The sequence below is a fragment of the Pleurodeles waltl genome, chromosome 3_1 (genome assembly GCF_031143425.1).
Source record: "Pleurodeles waltl isolate 20211129_DDA chromosome 3_1, aPleWal1.hap1.20221129, whole genome shotgun sequence".
Classification (NCBI taxonomy): Eukaryota; Metazoa; Chordata; class Amphibia; order Caudata; family Salamandridae; genus Pleurodeles; species Pleurodeles waltl.
This window is the reverse complement of record NC_090440.1, coordinates 712,937,936-712,961,214: the sequence shown is the minus strand read 5'-3', so window position 1 is coordinate 712,961,214 and position 23,279 is coordinate 712,937,936. Positions and strand designations below refer to the sequence as shown.

Here is a 23,279-nt window from a genome sequence, read left to right as displayed (position 1 = left end):
TTTGAGGCGAGCGGGGAAAAGGAGCATGTACGAGAGCTGCATTGCCCTTAGTTTTAGCTTAACCTGTTCGTACGACCTACGGCGGGTCTGGACTTCTCTGGTGTAGTCCGGGAAAATTAGGATTTTGTGGTTTTCCCACTGCGTACCATCTTGCCGCCTCGCTTCCCTGAGGATATTGTCTCTGTCCTTAAAGTTAAGGAATCGCGCGATCATCGGGCGCTTCGGACCGCCCGGAGGTGGGCGAGGCGCGAGCGCCCTGTGGGCTCTTTCAATTGCAAACAAGGGCGAGAGGGATTGGTCAGGCATCCAAGATTTGATCCACGTCTCCAGGAATTCGGCGGCCTTATCCTCCTCTATGCCCTCCGGGAAACCTATGAAGCGTAGGTTGTTGCACCTGGCCCGGTTTTCCGCATCTTCTGCACGACGGTTCGGGATTGCAGCTGGGCTACTTTGGCTTTGAGGTCGGACAAATCGGTTTCGGTTTGGGAGACTCGGGTTTCCACTTCCGTAATTCGGGTTACAGCATTTCTAAGGTCCTGTCTGATGAGGCCCACGTCCACTCGCACCTCACCGATTTTCGTTTCCACGGCTATCTGCGATGATTGAATAGCTTGGAGAATGGCACTCACCCCATCAGGGGTTGAACCCCCACCAGCCACTTCTCCCCCTCCTCGTTGGCCCGTCGCAGTCGTGAACTGGTCGATTTTTTGTTGGGAGGGCGGAGGTTGTTTGTTCGTTTTATCCTTCCCCATCGTGGCACTTGAGGTGGGCGTCAGGTGGGCCACCCCTTTCTTAACGCGGTTTCAAGCCTGAGAATTTAGTGCGTTGTTAAGTACCATGGACTGTGGGGGGGTTCGCTGTGTCTGATCACGTAAGGACGGCCGGCGATGACACCGTTGGCCCCTTCTTTTCAGCTCCCTTCCTCGCTCTCTCCACCAGTTGGGGGGGACCCGTCCGAGACCCAGACCCAGGTCTCTCCACCTTAAGGGCTCTGCGCCTCCATTGTAGGCCTCGCGCCGTCGCGATCGCGCTCTCGATCTCTCGGGTCGTTCCGACCAGGGTCTAAAGTCAACCAAGCACGACCCGGAACCCAGGATATCCACTTGCCTCAAGGTGTTGCCTTCCACCGCTCAACTCGCAGTCCAGATGTTGCCGCAGTCCAGCTCGCTCGATTCACTTCCCTGCCCCCCCGGGGCACCCCTCTGCTTTTCAGCCGGGTCCTGGTCCTCAGCACGCCATAAAATTCTCCCCAGCAGGGGTATCTCAGGGGGCCAGGGCCTCCGCCACGGCCCCAGCCCGGCACCGCAAGCCGCCCAGGCGGTCAGGGAGGGCTCCCGGTCCTCCGGGTCACACTCGCGCCTCTCGCGCCGGCGCGGCGCCCTCACCCCGCGTCCTCCTCTACGACAGGAGGGGGGGGCCGCCGGCGCCCCAGCGGCAGGGATCCATCCCCGGGGCACGCCCCAGCCCTCACCGGGCCTCTCGCCTCCAAATTTAAATTCCCCCCAGCAGGAGGATCCCGAGGCCAGGGCCTCCGCCACGGCCCCAGCCCGGCACCGCAAGCTGCCCAGGCGGTCAGGGAGGGCTCCCGGTCCTCCGGGTCACACTCGCGCTTCGCGCGCCGGTGCGGCACCGCTCACCCCGCGCCCTCCTCCACGACAGGAGGGGGGGGGGCCACCGGCGCCCCCGCGGCAGGGATCCACCCGCGGGGCGCGCCCCAGCTCTCACCAGGCCTCTCGCCGCCCCTCGACCCGCGGCAGACGACTTCGTCGGGGCCCCAAAGCCCACCTCAGATCCGCCGGGCACAACTCACAGCGGCCGCCATCTTGAGCTCCTCTTCACGGGAGCAGCCGGGTCATCGTATGAGGGTGAGCCGCCGGCTTTTCATCAATTCGTCCCGCCAGACTTCTCTACAGGTCCCCGGGACACCGGGGCGCCATGTATAGCGCTTTCCGCTCCCTTGGACCACGGTAATTAAGGGCGGATGACGGAGGGGTCCAGAGCACTCTCAAAGTGCGACCGCCATCTTGACGCCCGAAGCCACGACCCTCAAACCTTCCCTTTTAATACATGTAAGTGACCCCCAAGGTAGGCCTTTGGTAGCCCTATGGCCAGGGAGCAGTGTATTCAAAAGGTAGGACATGTACTGGTGTGTTTTACATATCCTGATAGTGAAATACTGCCAGATTCGTTGTTCGCTTTTGCAAGACCTATCTCTCTGCTAGGTTAACATAGGGGCTGCCCTTAAATATCTTTTAAATGCAGTTTCCAATTGGGAGCAGATAGAGATGAGGTGTTTAGGGTCTCTGAACTCACAATTTAAGAATACATCTTTTGGTAGAGTTGGTTTTTAGATTGTCTGTTTGAAAATGCCACTTTTAGAAAGTGGGTATTTTCTAGCTTAACCATTCTGTGCCTCTGCCTGCCTGTGGAATCCACGTCTGGGTCAGACTGACAGTTGAGCTGTTTGTGAATTCCCTTTAGACAGTGACACAAAGGGAGCTGAGGAGTGTCCTGCATACCCTGATGAGTCCCCTGGTCTAGAGTGGGGAGGGAGGAGCTGCCTCTTACACTTAAAAGGGCTGTGCCTGTCCTCACACAATGTAGTCTTAAACCCCCTTGTGTGTGTCTGCGGCCAGACCTGGGCAAGACAAGATCTTGTGAACAACAGAGACTTTCATTTAAAGTTTGCCTACTTCAGAGGCAGAAATGAGAATGAGTAGTGGACCCAACATCCAAGTCTTTTAGAATACTTATGGATCAAGAGGAACCTCTGCCAAGAAGAAGAACTGGAAGAGGAGTACTGCCCCTTTGCTGTGTGTGCTTTTCTGGGTTGGCCTGCAGTTGCTGCTTCTGCCTTAAATAGGACAAAGACTGGCCTTTACTGTGTATCCTGCTTGTGAAGATTCTCCGAGGTCTTGAACTGACTTTGCCCCCTGTTCTGAAGTCTCCGGGCCATCAAAGACTTCATCTGCCAGCACCTGGGATCTCTTGCTGAGACCCCGTACCCTGCCAAGTGGTGCCACATCCAGTCCCTGGGCCCCTGAAAAGAGAAGCTGGTGAACCCAAGGTGAAAATCCACGCACCGGAGCTGAGCGTCAGAGAAATCAATGCAGTGCCTGCACCCCGGCTGAAAATTCAACGCATCGCCAGCTCAGTGCGGATTTATCGCTGCTGTGCGTCCAGATTTTCCACACATCGTCCCTGGGTGTCAAAACCTGCAACATCGCTGCACAGACCTGAGGCAGCTTGTCCGGAAATCAACGTATCTCTTCCCTGCAAGGAAAGAATTGATGCTTCGCTTGTCTGGTGGAGAAAGAATCAACGCATGGCCTCCCTCGCGAGTAAGTAATTGACGCATCGATTGCTTTTCTGATTTACGCTCACCCATGCAGCTTTATTTTTGATGCATACCAAGTACTTTGTGCTAAAACAATGCATCCATTGATTTCTATGGATTGAGTCTTTTTGCTTTAAACATTCATATCCTTGCTTGTGTATGTTGATTTTTGTCATTTTGGTCTTGTTGGAGTTAGATAAATATTGGCTATTTTTCTAAACTGGTGTGGAGTCCTTTTGTGGTGTTTTCACTGTGTTACTGTGTGTGTTGGTACAAAGACTTTACAGATTGCCTCTGAGATAAGCCTGACTGCTTGTGCCAAGCTATCAAGGGAATGAGCAGGGGTTATCCTAGATGTGTATCTCCCTACCCTGACTAGACTGAGGGTCCCTGCTTGGACAGAGTGCAAACTGACTGCCAACCAGAGACTCCATTTCTAACAGCCAGCTTCTATAAAACAGTTTTGATGGCAAATCATCTTTACTGGCTGTCCTCCAGTATGGGCTAGTGACAATCTGGCAGAACTAAAAATCCTGTCAGGCTATCGTAATAGGGATCTGTTTGGGATTACGACCCTTATATATGTATGAGATTGTAAGGCTCTGTAGCTTTTTACAAATTTTTTAGAATTAGTTTCAGTGGGCTGCAACATAAGTCTTTTGATTCTTACAGTTTAGGCATACCATATAAATACGTATTCTTGATGAAAAGATGACCCCAAGTGCTCTCAGTTGGAATATAGATAACTGTCTGAAGGCTTGTCCAAGAAAGCTATCTCACCGATCTTCAGCCCGCTGATTAATAACGCTATTACACCACTAGCCCATCTGACATCAAATTGAAAGCATTATTTAAAGGACTTCTAATGAGAAGAGGCTTTACAACTGCTTTGGGAGATGGTGAAAAGAGATGGTTTTATATTTATACAGATAAAAATTATACATAGGGTACACTACACCAAGACATAATTGTTTCATTTTGGTTGACTCAATAGTGACTTGTGGGCCTGAAGCTGAGGGATGGCAAGTGAATTATACCATTCCATATTGGAATGCCAATAAGTATGTTTGTTCAGAGACAGGGTGAACAGCACTGTCGCAAAGACTGGATATACCACTAGTGAATGATTCACGCACCTTGGTGTTTGGTGTTTGGCATAAATAAGCTCATCCTAGGTACACTAGACTTTTCTACGATCGGGGCTTGATTGCTCGTGCTGAAATAGTTGCAAAAAGTGGGGTGGGATCAAGGCTTTGACAGTGGAAGAATAGAGTTAAGGTCTGGACTAGTATATGACTGTTGAAAAAAAGTGTTATGAAGCAAGAGTCTCCCTCATGAAATTCGAGAAGGTGTGGGTCCCTCAGTGAGAATTTTTCGGACTGTTACTTCAGTTATTTCTTTGACTATTCGCTTCCACCCTTCTCCTTCCCCTGCCCTTTTTGGTGGCCTAGGCATGCATGTAACTTATAGCCTGGACTTCAGTCCTAGGAAAACTTCAATGGCTTGTATCCTTTAACGTGCCAATCAAAGTCCAGATGTATTGGTGCTGTGGGGGAGACCTGCAGTTAGGGCAACTCGGGGAACTTCCTTTAGCTATTTATTGGGGTATACTATTGATGATTAGATAATATATTTTCTGCTGGATTGGACATCGGATAGGCAAGGTTTGAAAGGGAGAAGAGTTCCTTTAATGGCAAAAGGAAGTTCAGGGTGTGGATCCAGTAAATGGCTTCCAGTTGTAGGACCTCAGTAGCACAGTGGACGAAGGTCAAGTCTCTGATGTCTTCCATCAATCTTGCAGCACATCACAGAGGGGTTTGTATGGGTCCCAGAACAACAAGTGCATGGGATGTCATCTGACTGGGCACTTGGTAAGTAGTGAGTGAGGCTTCTTTTGTTGGTGCAGTGGATTGAAGCTTGCCAGATAAAGCTGCTGCTCCACAAAGTGCACCTGCATGTTGTTGTCATTCTGGTACCCTGGACCTCCTCCACAGTCACTCCTTTGATCCTCCCTTGGACTGGCATTACTCTCTTCCTGCCCGGGTAGGCAGGTATCACTTGGAGCTGATCACTATTCAGAATTGTATGTCTGGTCTGCAGACTAGCTCTTCATTAGGCAGACAGTGAAAGAGACAAAATTGTTACAACTTCGCCCTACCTCGGGTGAAATGGGCATGAATCCTCTTGATCGGGTAGATCCGTTCATCAACTGTTGCTTCACAAAATACTGGGCCAATTGTGCCCATATTTATGTGTCGTGTTAGGGATCTGACCTATTTGCTGCAAACTATACAGGAGGTTGTTTCAGTGTTCAGTGAACCTGTTCAGAAGAAGATAGGACTGATAAGGGGTTTCTCCTTGGCAAATTGAAGGATGTGGTTTGAACAGAAGGGAAATGTGTAATATCCCTCTCAGGTCGGACATCTCAGATAACTCTAGAAGCAGGCAATAGCTCACACTATTCACAGAATAGGCCGGTATTCACAGAGTGGCCTTCTAGTGGAAACACTAAATTGCAAGCACCCATCTTTCTTTAACAGGGTCACAGACATGCATTAAACTTTAGCGTCTCGTGAAAGGGAGGGCCTTGTTTTGGAGGACATTGTGGACTATAACACTGGCTAATGGAAACCTCAGCACAATATTGCAATAATTAAGTTGTATTCCTGACTAAGAAAACGGTGGCCAGGGGCGAGTTTCTGGTACCCAGGCTAGGGAGGCTAGCTTTGGCAGATGAAAGAAGTGCTTTTGGTGCTCCTTAGCCTGGCAGAGACTGGAACCCTGTCCAGTAGAGTTCAACGGCTGCCTCCTTCCTGGCCTCTGGGGTGAAATTTATGTGACCCACCTAGCTTTAATGGACGTGAGGCGGGCAATTGTTTTTTTAATTTTATTTTTTTAATGTAACTAAAGCATTGTGTGGTAGCGTCACTTCCAGAAAGCACGTTTTCCATTGAAATGCCAAATAAAATTGCACAGATAGTTTTACTGATAACTGTATTTCACACAAATGATAATGTGTTGAAATCATGTTTCAATTAATATTTATTATTTGTACATGAGCACGTTTAGTGTCTTGATTTGTTTTGATCCTGTTAAAAAAAGTTTATTTAGAGGTGTATACATTTTGTTGTGTGTTACAAAAACATTAAATCCTACATCTTTTCTGATCACACACTCCCTGTGCTCCAGCAAGATTGTCACATAATTCACTTTATTCTTTGTCTCTGACTGCAGAGTGAGGGTTTGTAAACAGCAATCCCCAAGTTTAAAAAATAAGCAGAAATTTGTCAGAAAAGATAGCGCCTTATTACGGCCTTGACGGCGGAGTTTCCTCCATCACAAATGTGACGCATATCCCATCCGGCGTATTACAATCTCCATTGCATATAATGGAATCATAATAGGCCGGACGGAATATCAGCCACATTTGTGATGGAGGAAACTCGTCCGTCAAGGTCATATTAAGGCCCATAGTCTTATATTTGACCTCTTTCATTGAAGCGAAGCAAAAGTGACAAGAAAAATACATAATTTAAAGGCATCTTTAATTTGAGAAACACTGCAGGAGGTGAAAAAACAAGCAACTTTCTGGTTTAATGTCCAAAAACTGGATGGGAGGTAGGGCCGCAAGAAACTACCCAGACTTTCTTCACACTCCTGGAGTACATAAAGCATTGCGGGTTCCTGGTGATGTTCTGTCAAGAGCTCTAATGCAGTATGAGTATGTGAATTATGTAGGTACCTGTGATATGTCCAGTGACAGGCAGTAAAGTGATGTTTGTATATCAAGTATGCATGCTTATTGTGCACCAATACCTCTTAACTTCGAAATGTATGTGTATGGCCTTGTGACATAACTGAAGTGATCTGAGACTCACGCCTCTTCTACATTTCTGAAAGACTAACCCGTTTTTTTTGTCTTTGGTTTACAGCTGAACACATCATCCAGTGCATCCCTTCCCAAACAAGTCAAAATCGTCGAGGTGGGCCCAAGAGACGGGTTACAGAACGAGAAGGTAACAATCTCGTTTTTCTGTTCAGTATCTACTCAGATTAGATTGGATAGAAGCAGCTTTGTCATTGGGATGTCACACTTGGCGGTGGGGTCTGATGTCTTTCCTAGCAAAGATAGCTGGGAAGCCTTCACCTTATTGGAAAGTAGCTCCTGTTTTTTGTTTGGATGTGTAAAAAGGTATGTGACATGGCCAGGATGCTTTAGAATTTGGACAACTCACTGTACGGATTGGTGAATGGTTTGGCTGACTGGAACTTCAAAAGGTGTAAAAACGTGAAGGCTTTAGAGTGTCAACAGTTTTAGGAATGTTCACCAGTGCCCCTCTATAACGAGGTGAACACCACTGCCCTGGTATTAGAGGATTTACAGCACATCCTTGGCATTTGAGCATTTATGTCATTGCCAAAGTATAAAGGATTGCAGAGGAGTGTCCAGGTGGGAGGGAATATAGTCTGTTTCTGAGAAATACGGGTTGTGCAACAGTGCACAGTTACAGACAGCTTACAGCTGTGCCAGGTTCTTAGGTATCCGTGTTAGGTTTTTGGAAGGTATAGAGAATTTTACAGGTATTGGGAAAGTACAACAATGTAGAGATATTTTTGCCTCCAAAGCAAAAACATCTAATGCTCATTCTTAGTAAAACACGTAGAAAGAGCTGCCTTCATTTAGCACTCTGACTTCATCAAAAAAAAAACATAATCCCTGACGATCAGATTGGCTTCCACCAAGCCTGAGGCACTGAATCCGCTCAGATATCTCTCTAGGATCACCTGAAAATGACTTGGAGCAGAAATTGAGTGACTACAGCACTTCTGCTTGATCTGTTCACCGTCTCTGAAACAGGCCACCAAACACTATACTACAAAGAAGAGTTGAACTTGGATCCTAAGCAGCATCTAAGCTGACTGGATCTCCAGTCTGTAAAGCATGTCTAGTATAATGTCACAGCACCCATTCATGTCAGCAGTGACTCTGGTGTAAAGCGGGGCTAAGTCATTTCACCACTCCTAGTCAGTCTTTTCCCCACCTTGCTTCAATACCTCTTCACCCACCGAGACCTCCTTTAGAAGCTATAGCCCACAATCACTCTTGTCATTATCTCGACTAGACTATGCAAATGGTTTCTACCTTTGCTCTACATTCCAAGTATGGGGACTGTAAAGGAGCCAAATGTGGCGGCAAGATAGCCTCTATACCTTCTCCTTTGGTAATGCATCACAAAAGTGCATTATGATCTTCACTAGCCACCAATAGCCAGATGCGTTGACTTCAAGGCACTATGCATTGGCCACAGATCTATCCTTGGCAAAGCCCCATGCATCATGCAACTTAAGTTCCAAAGCTGCTCTTAAAGCAAAACCCTGTGTTCTAAACTAGCACCTTAGCTGATCAACCGTTGGCTCCCCACCCCCTTATAAGAAGCAGCTCATAAGTGAAACCTTCTTCTTCATCTAAGCAAAAAAACAATTCCCTCCTGTTAAAGACAAGAAGAAAAACACGTTTATTTGAAATTCGGAAAGTTGGTAAAGACCTTGCTCTTCCCAAGCAGACGGTGCAGCATCAGGGTGACAATGATGACATCCAGTCACCCGCACAAGGAAAGTATAGATATCCAATGACTCAGTACCATGTTCACCAAAGAACCGGAACCTATTCCATCAGGGTTGTTACAAACAACCCCATGCAACGACATGTAGTTGTACTTACTGTGCCTGGCAAAAATATCTTAAGATTGTGACTCTGTCTGCATTAATTTACATTTCTGATCATGCTTGTATTTTATTTTTTCTAACCTTAGGACTGATCTCCTTCCTCTGTCCCCCTGACTGAACTGTGACTGTTATTATGCCTGGTTAAAATTGCGTATGAGGTCCACCTGTACAGGATTACTTTGTGATCACTCTGGTATTGTATTTCTTTCCAGGCAATACCTTGGTGCTATATTTGTTTGCAACTGGGAACTGTTCCTTCTTCCTTGGTTACCTGAACGGGCCATGCTTACCACCTTTCCACATCCATGTATAAAAAAAACTGGTCCAGCCTGGGCATCCATGTAGAGTGCGTTTTCCTGTGGTGTCTTCCCTTATTTGGGCCTGGTGCCATACACATTGCACCATAGCCATCTTCAAATCCTTCTCTTCCCCAATTTCCCTCTCCTTATTGCCAGAATAACGACACCCCACTACTGCGTACCTTATTGTCACCTATGCTTCCGAGTACTCCAGTAATTCATTATTTGGGTTGCTCTTCTTACCTCCTTTGTTGACTCCATAAAGCACAATTTATTGTGTTTTAAGCTGCATCTCCCCTAGAGTTTCCCTCCTTTCATTACCGGGTGGACGCCATAGAAAAGTACTCCTATGTCTCTAGAAGCAGCACCTTTTCATTTCCCCTCTATGTACTCAGCAGAGCGTATACATTGTTCTCTCTAAGGTTTGGTTTCTGTTTCTCCGTTTTCGCTCCTGGGTGGGCCTAATATAATTTTGTTGGAAATTACTTTTACAAATGAATTGGATGGACTCTCTTCCTTAATCCCACATACCATATAATTTAACTTCACGAATTGGCTCTTGAATTTGAGCTTCTGCAGTTCCAGTGTCATTAACACTCCACAAAACAACTACTAACTAACCCCTTAAACCCACAGTGTTAGGCCCTGAGCTCCCAAATTAACACCTCGTCCAGAATACAAGTAATCTGGATTTTGTCGTACTGACCCACAAAGCACAACACAAGTGCTAGCTGAGCTCGCTCCAGTCCAAATGGAAATCTCATTCCTTCATGTGCCACTGAATCTGAATACTCTTTGGAAAAAATCAATCCAAAAGACACTTCTACCCACATACCAATGTGCGATTGCCCGTTGCTAAATCTTGGAGAGATCCATCGTCAACCAAATATTGTTTCCTCAGATCACCAAACTGGATTCCATCGGGCGTGGCATGGATGCCATGTTGATTGCTATTGGGGACAGAATCACAAGTACAGTTAATTCATATAGAGCTGAGGCGACAGTGTTACTAGACATGGCATCTGCCCTTGACACTATTCAGCACCCTGTAGAGATGCGCTGACTCGGCAACTAAATAAAACAGGATACTGCTCTGCACTGAAGTGCCTTCTTTCTCGCTAACAGACCCCAGTTGAAATCACTAACCCCTTTTGTACTTTGAAAAGAGCACAAGCTTCCTCAGATTTGCCCGGTGTTGGCATAGTTTAAATCCAGCCCTGCTTGCAGCTGGGTATCCCACCCAACATGGGCCGTGCACCATACTACAGGGATCTGTGTTTCACTGCTGACACTGACAGCAGGGAGCACAGGCAGCCTCACTGCCACGTCATCTCTTTGCCCGCACTTGGAGGTCCCGCCTTAGCACGCCCCGTAGCAGGAAAAGGAGAGCAGTCACCACTTCAAAGTTCAAAGGTAAGCAACTGCCACCCCTGCTCTGTGCTGTAGCAGGGAAGTTCTGGCTGCAGCACAGGGCCTGTTTTCGTAGTTCAAAAGAAAAACTTAGCAAAGCTGAGGATTTTTTTTGTTTACAAAAAAAGAGGGAAGTAGCAAACAGTCGTGAATCAATGGTTTGGACTCACCTTTCTCCTGGGTGAAAGTAGCACATTTTCCAAGCTCTGAATTTAAATGTCTGCTTTAATGTGGTGGTGTTTATAGGAAAATCCTTTCGACCCCTCTGCATCTGTATTTAGGGGCACAGAGTCTGCTCAGGTGCAGTCTGCACACATGCATTATTGACTGTCTCATTGTGTGGCCAGATGTATTTCTTTATCGAGTTTTCATGCAAACAAACAAAGGTGTAATTCTTTATTGAAGAAGCGGCAGTATTTGAAACTGCGTGTAAGTCCTTTAAAAAGCCTATTTTAACACCTGTTCTTGATCGTTAATGTAAGATTCTGACTCAACCTTCAGAAACAGGTTTAATAAGCAGTGGTCCAGGTCTTCGGCAAAATCTGGCTGATTCTTTACTGTACGAAAGAGTAAACATTGGCTCCGAAAGTTACTTTGTTCTCTGTTCGGAGGCAGGTCGAACGTAAATTTCCTTTTCTGAAAGTTTGTTGGCAGCAAGTCAAAAACAAGTATAGACAATGTGCGATGTCAAAGGAAACAGTTAAAAATTAAACGGATTTGTATAATACACGTAAACTGGCAATCCCTTTATAAATGCATGCCACTGCCTTATTATATGCGACTTTTGACGTTTCTAGTTGCTTGTAATAAAGAAAAGACGTAACTGCTCAACTGTAATACTTTATTACAGTGGAATGCTGTTGTCATAGTGTCTGCTGCCAAGCCAAGGGTGATAGGCACTCCTGGTTCCTCTATGTGGTCTTGGAACTCCTCAGTGACTTGCAATACCCTTATAATGTATGATAGAAGATGTTTTATCCCATACACAAAGCCTAAACGAAAAAAACGAAAAAAAATTAAGTATGATTCTTACCCTCCAAATATAGTCCTCCTATTGTAGCCCCAAGTGCGACAAATGGAAATAGAGCTCAGGGAAAGTGTAGGTTTTCACCTTAAGGTATTGACTATGACATCAACTCTGAGTGTAGGCCATCAATGACTGCAACCTGAACCACTGCTCTTTGAGAAAGCTTCTACATTCGTATGTAGTGCCTCATTTAGAGGTGTGCAGTAATGGTAAATCTGGCTAAATTGTGGAATGTTGCATCCACCCACTTCGCTTGCACAGCTTATTTACAGGTGGGGGAAACCTGGTTCTTTCCCAGTGGTAGAGCACTGCTGGGAAAACAGTGACCACCAGGGATCTGCTGGCAAGAGTGGCATCATCCAAATGGGTGCCTTTGGATTACTCCTCCAACACTGATCTCCCTTTTAAAAAAATCTCACTGGGACTGCTAACACAGAAAATATACCGGTACCAGGCAAGAAAATTGTTCAGTAGCCACTAATACAAACCTCAGATTTGATGGTTTTGTTTTAAGCAAATAAAGAAATGCTGCCAGATGGGCCAAGCAGCATAGCGTAGTTTCCTCAAAAGTGCTTGGGTGTGTCAGCAGAAGCACGTTCTGAGAATTTACCCCATGCCCTGAAAAGTGAGCTCAAGTTCTGGCAGGCAGGTGAGGCTGGGAAAGCAGAGACAGTGGTAACAACTGCACCCCCACTTGGCTGCCTGTCATCATACCTTAAATGACATCCTTAGGCTCTTAAGCACCGAGACAGACCAAGTTTCAGGACATCTGTTTCCTTGCAATTGTTCTCTGATGTATCTAAAAGCCACCCATTGGAGGCACAGAGCTAGCATCAAGATAGTAGCAACATAAACCCAAAGGTAGCCAGGTCTAGATCAAATATATGTCTGCAAGTAGTCCCTGGGAGATTTTTCTTTTGTTCTTCAGTGAAAAAAACATACATTTGCGGAGTTTTGAAACCTTACGGGCCAATTTATATGTTGGCGGAATTGGCTTTCCACCAACATAATGGCCGTCCCGCTTGATTTAAATGCGGACAGACTATTGGTGTAGTGACTGTGGAGATGACTTCATCTCCGCACTGGTTCCTAGTTACACCCCTCTAATGGCCTGATGGAGTAAGGGCTGTCGGAGGTTGACCTGCATGTCTGCCCACCTAATTTAGATGGGCAGACATACATGTAATTTTTCATTGCCTGGCACCACCAGAAAAACCCGGTGATAAGGGGCAGTGAAAACTTCACAATGCCCCCCTTGCCATGATAGATAACTCCCATGGCAGCGGGGCGTTGTTTTTTAAAAATTATTTTTGAAAACAAAATCCCTTTTTGGGGTTTTGTATTTGAAAGAAAAAATATTGTAACTTTGCTATATGGCTCCGTCATGTTTGACAGAGCCGTACTTCAAAGTTACAAGAACCGCCTTGATAGAAGTTCCTGTCAGCGCTTGAAATGTCCGCCAAGGCCGGTGGACATTTCAAAATGTGGTCGTCGGGGCCTCAGCAGGGAGACAGAAGTAATTTACTCTGTCTCCCCGGCGGAGGACGGCCTGAACACTAGATTCAAACTCGCACCCTTAGTCTCACAACCTTGTTTTTTTCACAGTGTGCACGTCGACTCAACAGTGCTTCTGCAAACTTTCCTCCTAAGGAGGTCTTTGTAAGGTTCTTCTAAGGCCCTGATTTCGAGTTTGTCAGAGTAGCAGGTGATGTTTATCACACCTGATAAATAACAATACCTGGGGTACATTAGTTATCAGGTGCTATAATATCACCTATTCCGAATTTTTGGTGCATAGCATTCAGATTTTGGTGCTTAAAGCACCAACATCAGCCTGGCACTGTAAATATCATGCAAGTTTCTCCTGTTCAATTCTGGCACGTTTGACCTGCCTAAATTTAACAAAGAGTGAGATATTTAACACACATGGTAATTACCCGGTGCGCTAAATGCCATCCAACTCGAAATTCCAACCCTTACACAAACAGTGGTTTGTGCAAGAGTCAGAAAGCACCAACCCACTATTAATCGGGCCTAAGAAGCAAGGTTTATTGGTGTCAGTTCCCTAACATTTTTCTTAATGTTTGATCTATGGTGACGACTTTGAAAATTATCTGAGAGGGCCCAGTTGACGGATACAAAGTCCGATTAATGGCAAAGCTTGTGTTATACAAAGCTGTGTGACATAATATAACATCCAGTTGCAGGAGACCCTCCTGCAACAGGATGTCAGAAGTTTGATGTTGCTGGGCTGTGTAGGCATTACATTAGATCTCCCTGACATGACCTTCCATCAATCTTGGAATGTTACATAACTCTGCATCACACTGTATAAATATTAGGGATGTTAACGCTGGAAAGAGTTATCGACCCCACCTCCCTCCATATCCACCAGCTCCAAAGGTGACCATGTTTCATGGTGATATGCTGTGTTAAATGAAAAGTATTAAGATCTGTCCCTTGGTTGCTGCAGTGTGTGTGTGTGTGTGTGTGTGTGTGTGTGGGAGCTATTAATGGGAATTCATGACAGATAAGCCTTTGTGCACTTGATTATAGCCTTAGCATAAAGAGCTGAACACTACATTTTGCATTAATAAAAAAATTCTCAGGGACATGAAAATCATTGATAATATCTCTACATTGGAATGCTGGAAAATAACGAGGGCAGGAAGACTGAATATGAGAAAGGAAAGGAATGCTTATTCCAAAGGCTTTCAAATTACCTCTCCACAGTGGTATGTGGGGAGTAGCACTCTCACTCTAGAAGTTGTGCAAAACTAGTGTCTTTTCACCATAAGTAACCGCTCAACAGAGCAGTGGTGGGATAAGAAGTCTACTCAAACACCAGAGCACATGATCAGAGATAAAAAGGACAAAATAGTGAAAGAAAATATTTGATGAAAAACAGAATAAATAATTCATTCGTATAATAGTATCTGGCGGATGAACACTCCCTCCAAATAACAAAAGATTTAGTGGGAAACATAGGATCATTTTCAATTCAGATTCATATAGAGAAACCTTCTATTTAGAGAAAAACACAAATTAATGAATCTCTTCCTTTAAATTAATAGATGTTCAGTTTCTTTGTTCGTGAAGACTCATCGCACTGTATACAGAATGCTTCATGTTCATCAGCTAACGTGATTTCAGGGAACACTCTGCTTTGTTAAGGACAGGTCATAGCAATGTAGAGTGTGGGATCGTGAAGGATCACATAGGATGCACAAGAAAGATCAATCATTTGGAAGGGAGGTCCAGAATCATATGTTCCACTTCATATAGGAGGAAGTGGCCAATAATCCACGATCAAGGAAGGATTATGTTAAGACCCCTGAAAAGGCCGCAGGGTAGGCAGATTGTTCGAGTGTTAACAATGGTTTTTCCATTTACTATTCTGGGGTGGATTAGCAATGCCTCCAAGGAATGGTCCTTTGTCACTAATGGGTAGACTCCAATTATATACCCAGGTGGCTGCATTAGAGGCAGTCCTTTTATTGTCGCTGGGTGAAATCCATATAGTAATTCATTTCCATTTTAACAGGCCCTCCAACTGGTTGGGTTTTTGACAACCATGGGTTGATGTAACATGTCCAAATTAAACCCCTTGATGCACTTCAGAGCTGTTTTTTGCAAATGATATTGTCCATCGTCTAGGTATACTTTTTTGGTGTTTGTAAGTCTGTTCGTAGACTCTCTGCAACACGCTATGCTATATGCAACAACATTCATTGCACCATGCTTCAACCAAGTCATCAGACCTCACCAGTAGCACAAAACATGCCCCATATATGCGCACTACAAACAACACCTTTTCTACCATACAGCCGGAAGGGTCAGAAGAAGCAGATGGCTAACTGGAGCATTTCATTAATTTTTCAGGGTTATTAAGAGCTATACAAAAATATATATTCTGACCACCTTGAAAGTGCTTTGGGCCTAAAAATGGGTTTGAAAGTGCTGTACAAAAACAATACACTACAGTGGTGTAAATGTGCAGCCCTTCTGATCAAAAAGAACTGAGGAACTAAGAAAGTCACCTCATATTTGTACCAGATGCACCATGAGAGTCCTCCTCAGTTTTTGTAGCCATGTGTGCCCGATCAGGACAAATCGGGCCTCATTTTGGTACGTTCTAGCATGTGCAGTGATAGGATGTTTAAAATGCCTTGTCTGGGTTCAGACCCATCATTGACCTTTAATCTTTCATTATGTGGTCTTAGTGTGCTAATTAATTTCCACTTGTTATGTCCAGTTGCCATTGACTGCACCCAGTGCCTTCGTTGACTGTGTCCATTGGGCTTTTGACTATGTCTAATCTTTTTTGATGGAAGACCCAGTATGTTCACTGACTGCATCGAGTATGTCCATTGGAAGGGCCCAGTTGCCCAAGGGCAGTTGCGTCCTTTCAAACAGAGAGACAGAGTTGCAGAGGAAAAGTACTATATTAACCATATAACTATGTCCCAGGTCAGTGTAGATATAGACTTGTACTTATAGCTAAAAATGAAGAGGAAAGATGGAAGTAAAAATGTACAAACTGAGAAAGGGAACAGAGCAGGTACCTGGGAAATTGATATACAATTGGCACACTCCGTAAAGTTTAAAACAAGTTAAATAATGAACTGGGGAGAAAAAGTTGAACCCACCTATAAGTAAGGATAATGGTTTCAGTGTGTTCTAGAATATAAGAGGTTAGAAATAAGACAAGCAAGGATAAGGATGCAACTTTGTATATGCTAAGGTTGTAGAATACATCACCTACATCTAAAGAAGGCAGAAGAAACAATCAGGAGTTGGGAAGGCAAGCAACAGGGTTGAAGACAAGGAAGACAGCAGGCATTAACCAAGAAAAAAGATTTTTGGGGAAAAGGCTGAGAAGCAAAACATCTATTATTTTGGGCCAGATTGTCAATATCTATGGACAGATTATTTGTTTCATAGTTTTTCCAAATTTTGCAAGAGAAATGGTAGTGCTCAGAGCTGGAGTGAACTCCAATTTCTGGTTGCATTGCCAAGAAATCATAGGAGTATTGTACATTATTTTATCACGCAAAAGAGATCCTACACTGAAAAGCAACTTTCACACACGTTCAGCATATTGGTCGAGTAAAGAGGGGTGGCTGCGTGTAAGGCCTAAAAAATTATATTGACCAGCTTAAAAAGTGATTTGGCGTCACCGGGAAGTCACTGTATTTTTTTTTTTTTTTTTATTTATAAGAGTTTTCTATAGCGCTAGCAAGACCGAGAGGGTAACAGAGCGCTTTACAGCATGACAGGAAGTAAACATAAGAATAAACATGATAAACATAAGAATAAACATAAGAAACACAACAAGACAAGAGTCATTTTGTACAATGGGGGTACAAGTGGGTTCTCACGGATAGAAGGGTGGCAGTTCGGGGAAGGGGGGGTGGTGAGGGAGGGATCCTTATTACTGAGAGGGGTGGTTTAGGAGGAATTCTTTCAGTAGTTTCTTAAAGGACAGGTGGGAGGTGTTAGATCTGATGTGGATGGGTAAGGAGTTCCATATTCTCGGAGCGTTGTTAGAGAATGAGCATGATCGAGTTTTTTGCTTGTTGGGTTTCGGAAGGAGGAGGAGGAGAGAGTTTGTGCTTCTCAGAGATCTGGTTTGACCAGCTTTCACTAGCTTGTTAGCGAGGTATTCAGGTTTTCCAGTGTGAAGGGCTTTGTGTGTCAGGCAGGCAGTGCGGAACAGGCAGCGGGCCTCAATCGAGAGCCATTTCAGGTTCTTCAGGGCTGGGGAGATATGGTCAAATTTGTTAGTTCCTGTCACTAGTCTAGCTGCTGCATGAAGAGTGGACCTCATAGGGGCGAGTCGGGATTTGGCCGTGCCAGTGAGGATAGAGATCCCATAGTCTAGTCTTGAGAGTGCCAGTGCTTGAGTGGCCTGTTTGAGGTCATCGTGGGGTATGAAGGATTTGATTTTGTGAAGAAGTTTAAGGCTGCGGAAGGCATTATTAGCGTTTGACTTAATATGGTCCTGCAAGGTCAGGTTAGAGTCCAGAGAGATTCCCAGGGATTTGACCGTGGTAGATGGGGAGAGAGTGCAATTAAGGGCGTCAATAGATTTTAGCCATTCTTGCAGTTGAGGAAGCTGGTTAGATTTCGAGAGGAGGAGTATTTCCGTCTTTTCATGATTGAGTTTGAGGTGGTTATGAGAGAGCCAGCAAAGGGCTTCTTTAAGGGTATTGTTCAGGTGGTGGATGTCATCTAAGGAAGATAGTTCAATATAGAGTTGCGTGTCATCCGCATAGAGGTGGAAGGGGATATTAGCTCGGGTGAGGATAGTGGTAAGAGGGTCCATGTAGATGATGAAGAGGGTTGGAGAGAGGACAGAACCCTGGGGGACCCCTCTGGTAATGGGGGAGGTGGGCGAGGTCGAGTTTAGAAGCTTTACTAGTTGTGTACGGTTTTGTAGGAAGGAGGAAAACCAGCGGAGGACAGTGCCTTCAATGCCAACTCTCTTTTGGAGGGAGTCGAGAAGGAGTTTATGGTCGACTGTAGCTTTAGTAAGACAGGGTCGATATGGTTGAACCTTTTGCTGCTAGGAACAAAGTAACCACTGTATGCAAAACTACCTTTGGAGGTGCAAGTTGTTCTTTTCCTAAGCAGTTCAAAACAACTTTGCCATATTTGATTCTTGACAGAACGAAATATTGAAGTACGAACTTAATCTAGTTCTGGGATGAGCTGTCTGAAAGCAGTTGCAGTTGGAAGAGTGTACTTTTAGCCACAGTACTGGTCTATGTTTGGAGATTTCGTTTTTGTCATAAATGGCACCCAAAGAGTTTGCACAATCAATAATGGCAGGATTGGAGTTTAGCATTCTGACAGAGTCCATCCAGCACTGACCTGGAGTGGTGGAGTGGTGCGTAGGCAAAATAAGGAGAAACTCACTCTTTAATAGTTGACGCATTGAATATTGAAAGGGGGACTACGAGTTCCAGACTGCTTTGGGCCCCAGGAGGCAGCCATTTCCAGCTCCAGCTGCCCCCACTCACCTGCCAGCAAGCGCTATAAAGCGCCAGGGGGACACCGCAGCACGGGCCGCGCTGAACATTGAAAGGGGGACTATGAGTCCCAGACTGCTTTGGGACACAGGAGGCGGCCATTACCAGCTCCAGCTGCCCCCACTCACTTGCCTGCAAACGCTATAAAGCACCAGGGGGACACCATACCGGGCAAGGCCTGGGCCAAAGCTGGCCCGTCCACGCCCATAGGAGGCTGGGCCGGGCCACCCACTTAACATCTATCATCAAGCAGGCCCCGTTGGTGTTCTACATTACTTTACATCGTATTGCTGTTTTCTTCCTCTGGGTTCTAGTGCACTCAAGTTAAAATGGGCAAAAGAATGGTGAGCACTATGACTTCCTCGAAAAATACTTACCCTACAGCTTCCATAGTATTATACCTTACCACGGCCATGTCCGCATTAAACACCAAACTTTAATCGGTCAAAGAAAGGGGGGGTATCAAGGAAAACACCTGTTTCCTCGCCACCTCCCATGTCCAAGTCAAGTAACATTGTAACTATGGCGTGATTTGGCGTCACTGGGAAGTCACTGTAGCTTTAGTAAGACAGGGTCGATATGGTTGAACCTTTTGCTGCTAGGAACAAAGTAACCACTGTATGCAAAACTACCTTTGGAGGTGCAAGTTGTTCTTTTCCTAAGCAGTTCAAAACAACTTTGCCATATTTGATTCTTGACAGAACGAAATATTGAAGTACGATCTTAATCTAGTTCTGGGATGAGCTGTCTTCTCCCTGAAAGCAGTTGCAGTTGGAAGAGTGTACTTTTAGCCACAATACTGGTCTATGTTTGAAGATTTCTTTTTTGTCATAAATGGCACCCAAAGAGTTTGCACAATCAATAGTGGCAGGATTGGAGTTTAGCATTCTGACAGAGTCCATCCAGCACTGACCTGGAGTGGTGGAGTGGTGCGTAGGCAAAATAAGGAGAAACTCACTCTTTAATAGTTGACGCATTGAACATTGAAAGGGGGACTATGAGTCCCAGACTGCTTTGGGACCCAGGAGGCGGCCATTTACAGCTCCAGCTGCCCCACTCACCTGCCAGCAAGCGCTATAAAGCACCAGGGGGACACCAAAGTGCGGGACTCGCTGAACATTGAAAGGGGGACTACGAGTCCCAGACTGCTTTGGGCTTTAGGAGGCGGCCATTTCCAGCTCCAGTTGCCCCCACTCACCTGCCAGCAAGTGCTATAAAGCGCCAGTGGGACACCGCAGCGCGGGACGCATTAAACATTGAAAGGGGGACTCCAAGTCCCAGACTGCTTTGGGCCCCAGGAGGCAGCTATTTCCAGCTCCAGCTGCCCCCACTCACTTGCCTGCAAACGCTAAAAAGCACCAGGGGGACACCATACCGGGCAAGGTCTGGGCCAAGGCTGGCCCGTCCACGCCCGTAGGAGGCTGGGCCGGGCCACCCACTTAACATCTATCATCAAGCAGGCCCCGTTGGTGTTCTACATTACTTTACATCGTATTGCTGTTTTCTTCCTCTGGGTTCTAGTGCACTCAAGTTAAAATGGGCAAAAGAATGGTGAGCGCTATGACTTCCTCGAAAAATACTAACCCTACAGCTTCCATAGTATTATACCTTACCACGGCCATGTCCGCATTAAACACCAAACTTTAATCGGTCAAAGAAAGGGGGGGTATCAAGGAAAACACCTGTTTCCTCGCCACCTCCCATGTCCAAATCAAGTAACATTGTAACTATGGGAGAGGAGGAGGGCGGGACCCACCAGAAGACTAGTAAGCCAAAAAAGGGGCGCAAGATAAGAAGCATACAAAAGGGGTGCGTCTTGCAGGACTAACTTAACATCTCCTCTGGTAGAGAAGACGACCTGTCCATTATAGATAAAGATGCCATTTTTTGCGTGGAAGATACTGCTACTCCCCCTATAAAACGGAAGAAGTCCACTCCTGGGAATTCGAGCATGTCCAAGTCAAAAGCCTCCAAATCCAACAGGTCTAAGTGGGGCAATTCCCTGGTCTGTAAGCCATCTATAGCTGGTAAAAAACAGAGGGTGGAACCTGTGGGTTCCCAAAATCCTGAGGCCGAATGTGGGGACAAAGCCTACATGGAATCCATGTTCGAGAGAGGCTTTGAACCTCTAATAAACTTGTTGCAGATTATAGACTCCTCACTAAAACACTTACTAGAATCTACAAAGTGTAGCCCAGCCCTTACCCTACCACGGAGCCAGACACAGTGATCTGTGCCCGGGCACAGCAGCAGAACATTGTGCTTCGATACATCATAAGGGCCATTATCCTAGATCAGGATGACCGAATAAGTTGACAAATACTCCTATGGACCGGCCCGCCAATAGCAGTAGAATTCCAGCTAAATCCTTATCTGCACCTCTAGGGAAAAATGGGAGAGGACAGGTCCCTGGGAGTACAGGGCTGATGGCGTTAAAAGCACATAATTCACCTAAGGGAAAGAACCTACAAACTCTGCAACTTCCTCCTCAATGTACCCTATATGTAAGTGTGCTAAAAAATGTCCCACCCCTGTCACTCAAGACTAACGAGCAGGATGACCAACTTATAAATAAAGTAGTCCATTGGCTAAATAAAACACTGGGGGGGAGGGTGCAGTGAGTGCCTTTGGAGTGGTATTATTGGAGTAAGGAGGGTACTTTGGCTGGGTAATGGCAAGAAAAGCCCACCAGGTGATTGCGTGGTGTTAAATTTTAAAAATCCACAGAAGGTAGATTGGATACTCAGGCAGTGTGAAACCGCTCAGGAAAGTAATGTCAACATCCAGGCTGTACCGATGGGCTATTTTTATCAGCCACCCAAGGGCGTCGGCAGCACCCTGGTAATGCCCCAATATTTTCTGTCCCCACTCAGAACAGATATAGTTCTCTGGGCCATTATCTAGATGAAGTTGATTGACTGAGAAAGAGTAACAGGCCTTTGACTTTGACTCACTCACTCACTCTGACACAAATGATGAATGCAGACACAGCCAATCATGACTATAGTCACCCTCAAAATAGTCCCGCTAGTCAGGGCATGGGTGAACAGAAATGCAGAAAGGAAAATGCTCTCGACCAGCATTTGGAAGTTGAGAGTTCTGATATACAGGGGCACAATTCTATTTTGAAGCATGTGGGGGCTGAAAGATTTTCCACACAGCACTGGCAGACACTTGTTTAGAACGTAGCGGCCATGGGGGAGAAATACCACAATAATGATTGGCTTGCCTCGTTAGAAAACAAGCAGGTGGTTTGCCTCCAAGAAACATGGGCCAATAGAGCGATTCATATCATTGGGTTTCAGTCAGTCACGACCCTGGCTATGCGAAAACTTGTTGGGCGCAGCTGTGGGGGCTTGATGACGATGAGCAACATCACCTTAGGCGCTAAGGTAACTAAATGTAGGACTGACTCCCCTTTCTACCAGCTAGCGTTGCTGTCTATAAAGGGCAGCCCGTTAATGCTTTTGGTTAATTTTTACCATAATAATTTTGTGAGATCTAACGTTGAGATTTTACATGCCCTAGAGAAGGCCATTGAGGAAATGGTTTGCTGCTTGGATAAGGATGTTATAATTATATGGGGTGGGGATTTCAATGTCTCCCTTTGTTTCACAGGGGATGATAGGATCTGTGGATTAAATGATGAAGATGATTGCAACTATTTCCACTTTATCCACAACCCGACCTTTACACCCCCTGATATTATTTTTATTGGGAGGGGGGGCGGGTCTGTATTTGATCACGTAATGATGTCAGTGTCCTGGCGGGACAAACTCGGTGCTTTTAAGGTTGTGCCAAGTGGCCTCAGCGATCATTATCCGCTGGTCCTATCGTTCCAATATGGTTTCAAAAAGAGAAGTTTGCAGAAAATGGGAGGCCCTTTGGAATACATAAGGAATAAAGGTGTGCTATATAAATGGCAAAAAGTAGACAAAGAAACTCTCCTAAGTAGGGTTGTGGGCAAACACTTGGACACCTTTGAAACCTGCCTAAACACTGAGTTACCCCGTCTCAGATCCTGGGAGCTTTTGCAGTCATCTACATGGCAGTTAGGACACATTTAACTCTACCTACCCAAACTCCCAAAATCAAACTTGTAAAATGCTTTGATAAATCTACCACTTACGCGCATTCAAATCTCATGCAGGGTTTAAAATCCACTCCGAGAAACAAATCAGAGGTCACAAAATGCAGGGCTCAGTACAAGAAGGCAGTTTCAGCTAGGAAGAAAGTTATAAGAGAAGAAGCATGGGAGAAATTGACCATTGCCTCAGCTATTAATGACGGGGCACAATTTTGGAAAGTCGTTAATACCCCTTTTTTTTTTTTTAGCTATGACACAAACAAAGGTGTTGAGGTACACAACCCAGAGTAGAGATGGGTCAGTCATTTTACAAAGCTGTATAAAGGTCATTCGGATGACGGCGAAACAACCGTCGTAA

At 45.5% G+C, this 23,279-nt stretch overlaps 1 protein-coding gene across 2 annotated transcripts in view; it reads left to right on the top strand.

The window, feature by feature from the left end:
- Positions 1-23,279, top strand: part of HMGCL (3-hydroxy-3-methylglutaryl-CoA lyase) — a 154,263-nt gene that overhangs the window by 82,559 nt on the left and 48,425 nt on the right. For both annotated transcript variants that reach the window (XM_069223459.1, XM_069223460.1), the window contains one exon: positions 7,270-7,353. In XM_069223459.1, coding sequence (XP_069079560.1) covers positions 7,270-7,353 — 84 coding nt within the window. The remainder of the gene's footprint in view (positions 1-7,269; positions 7,354-23,279) is intronic.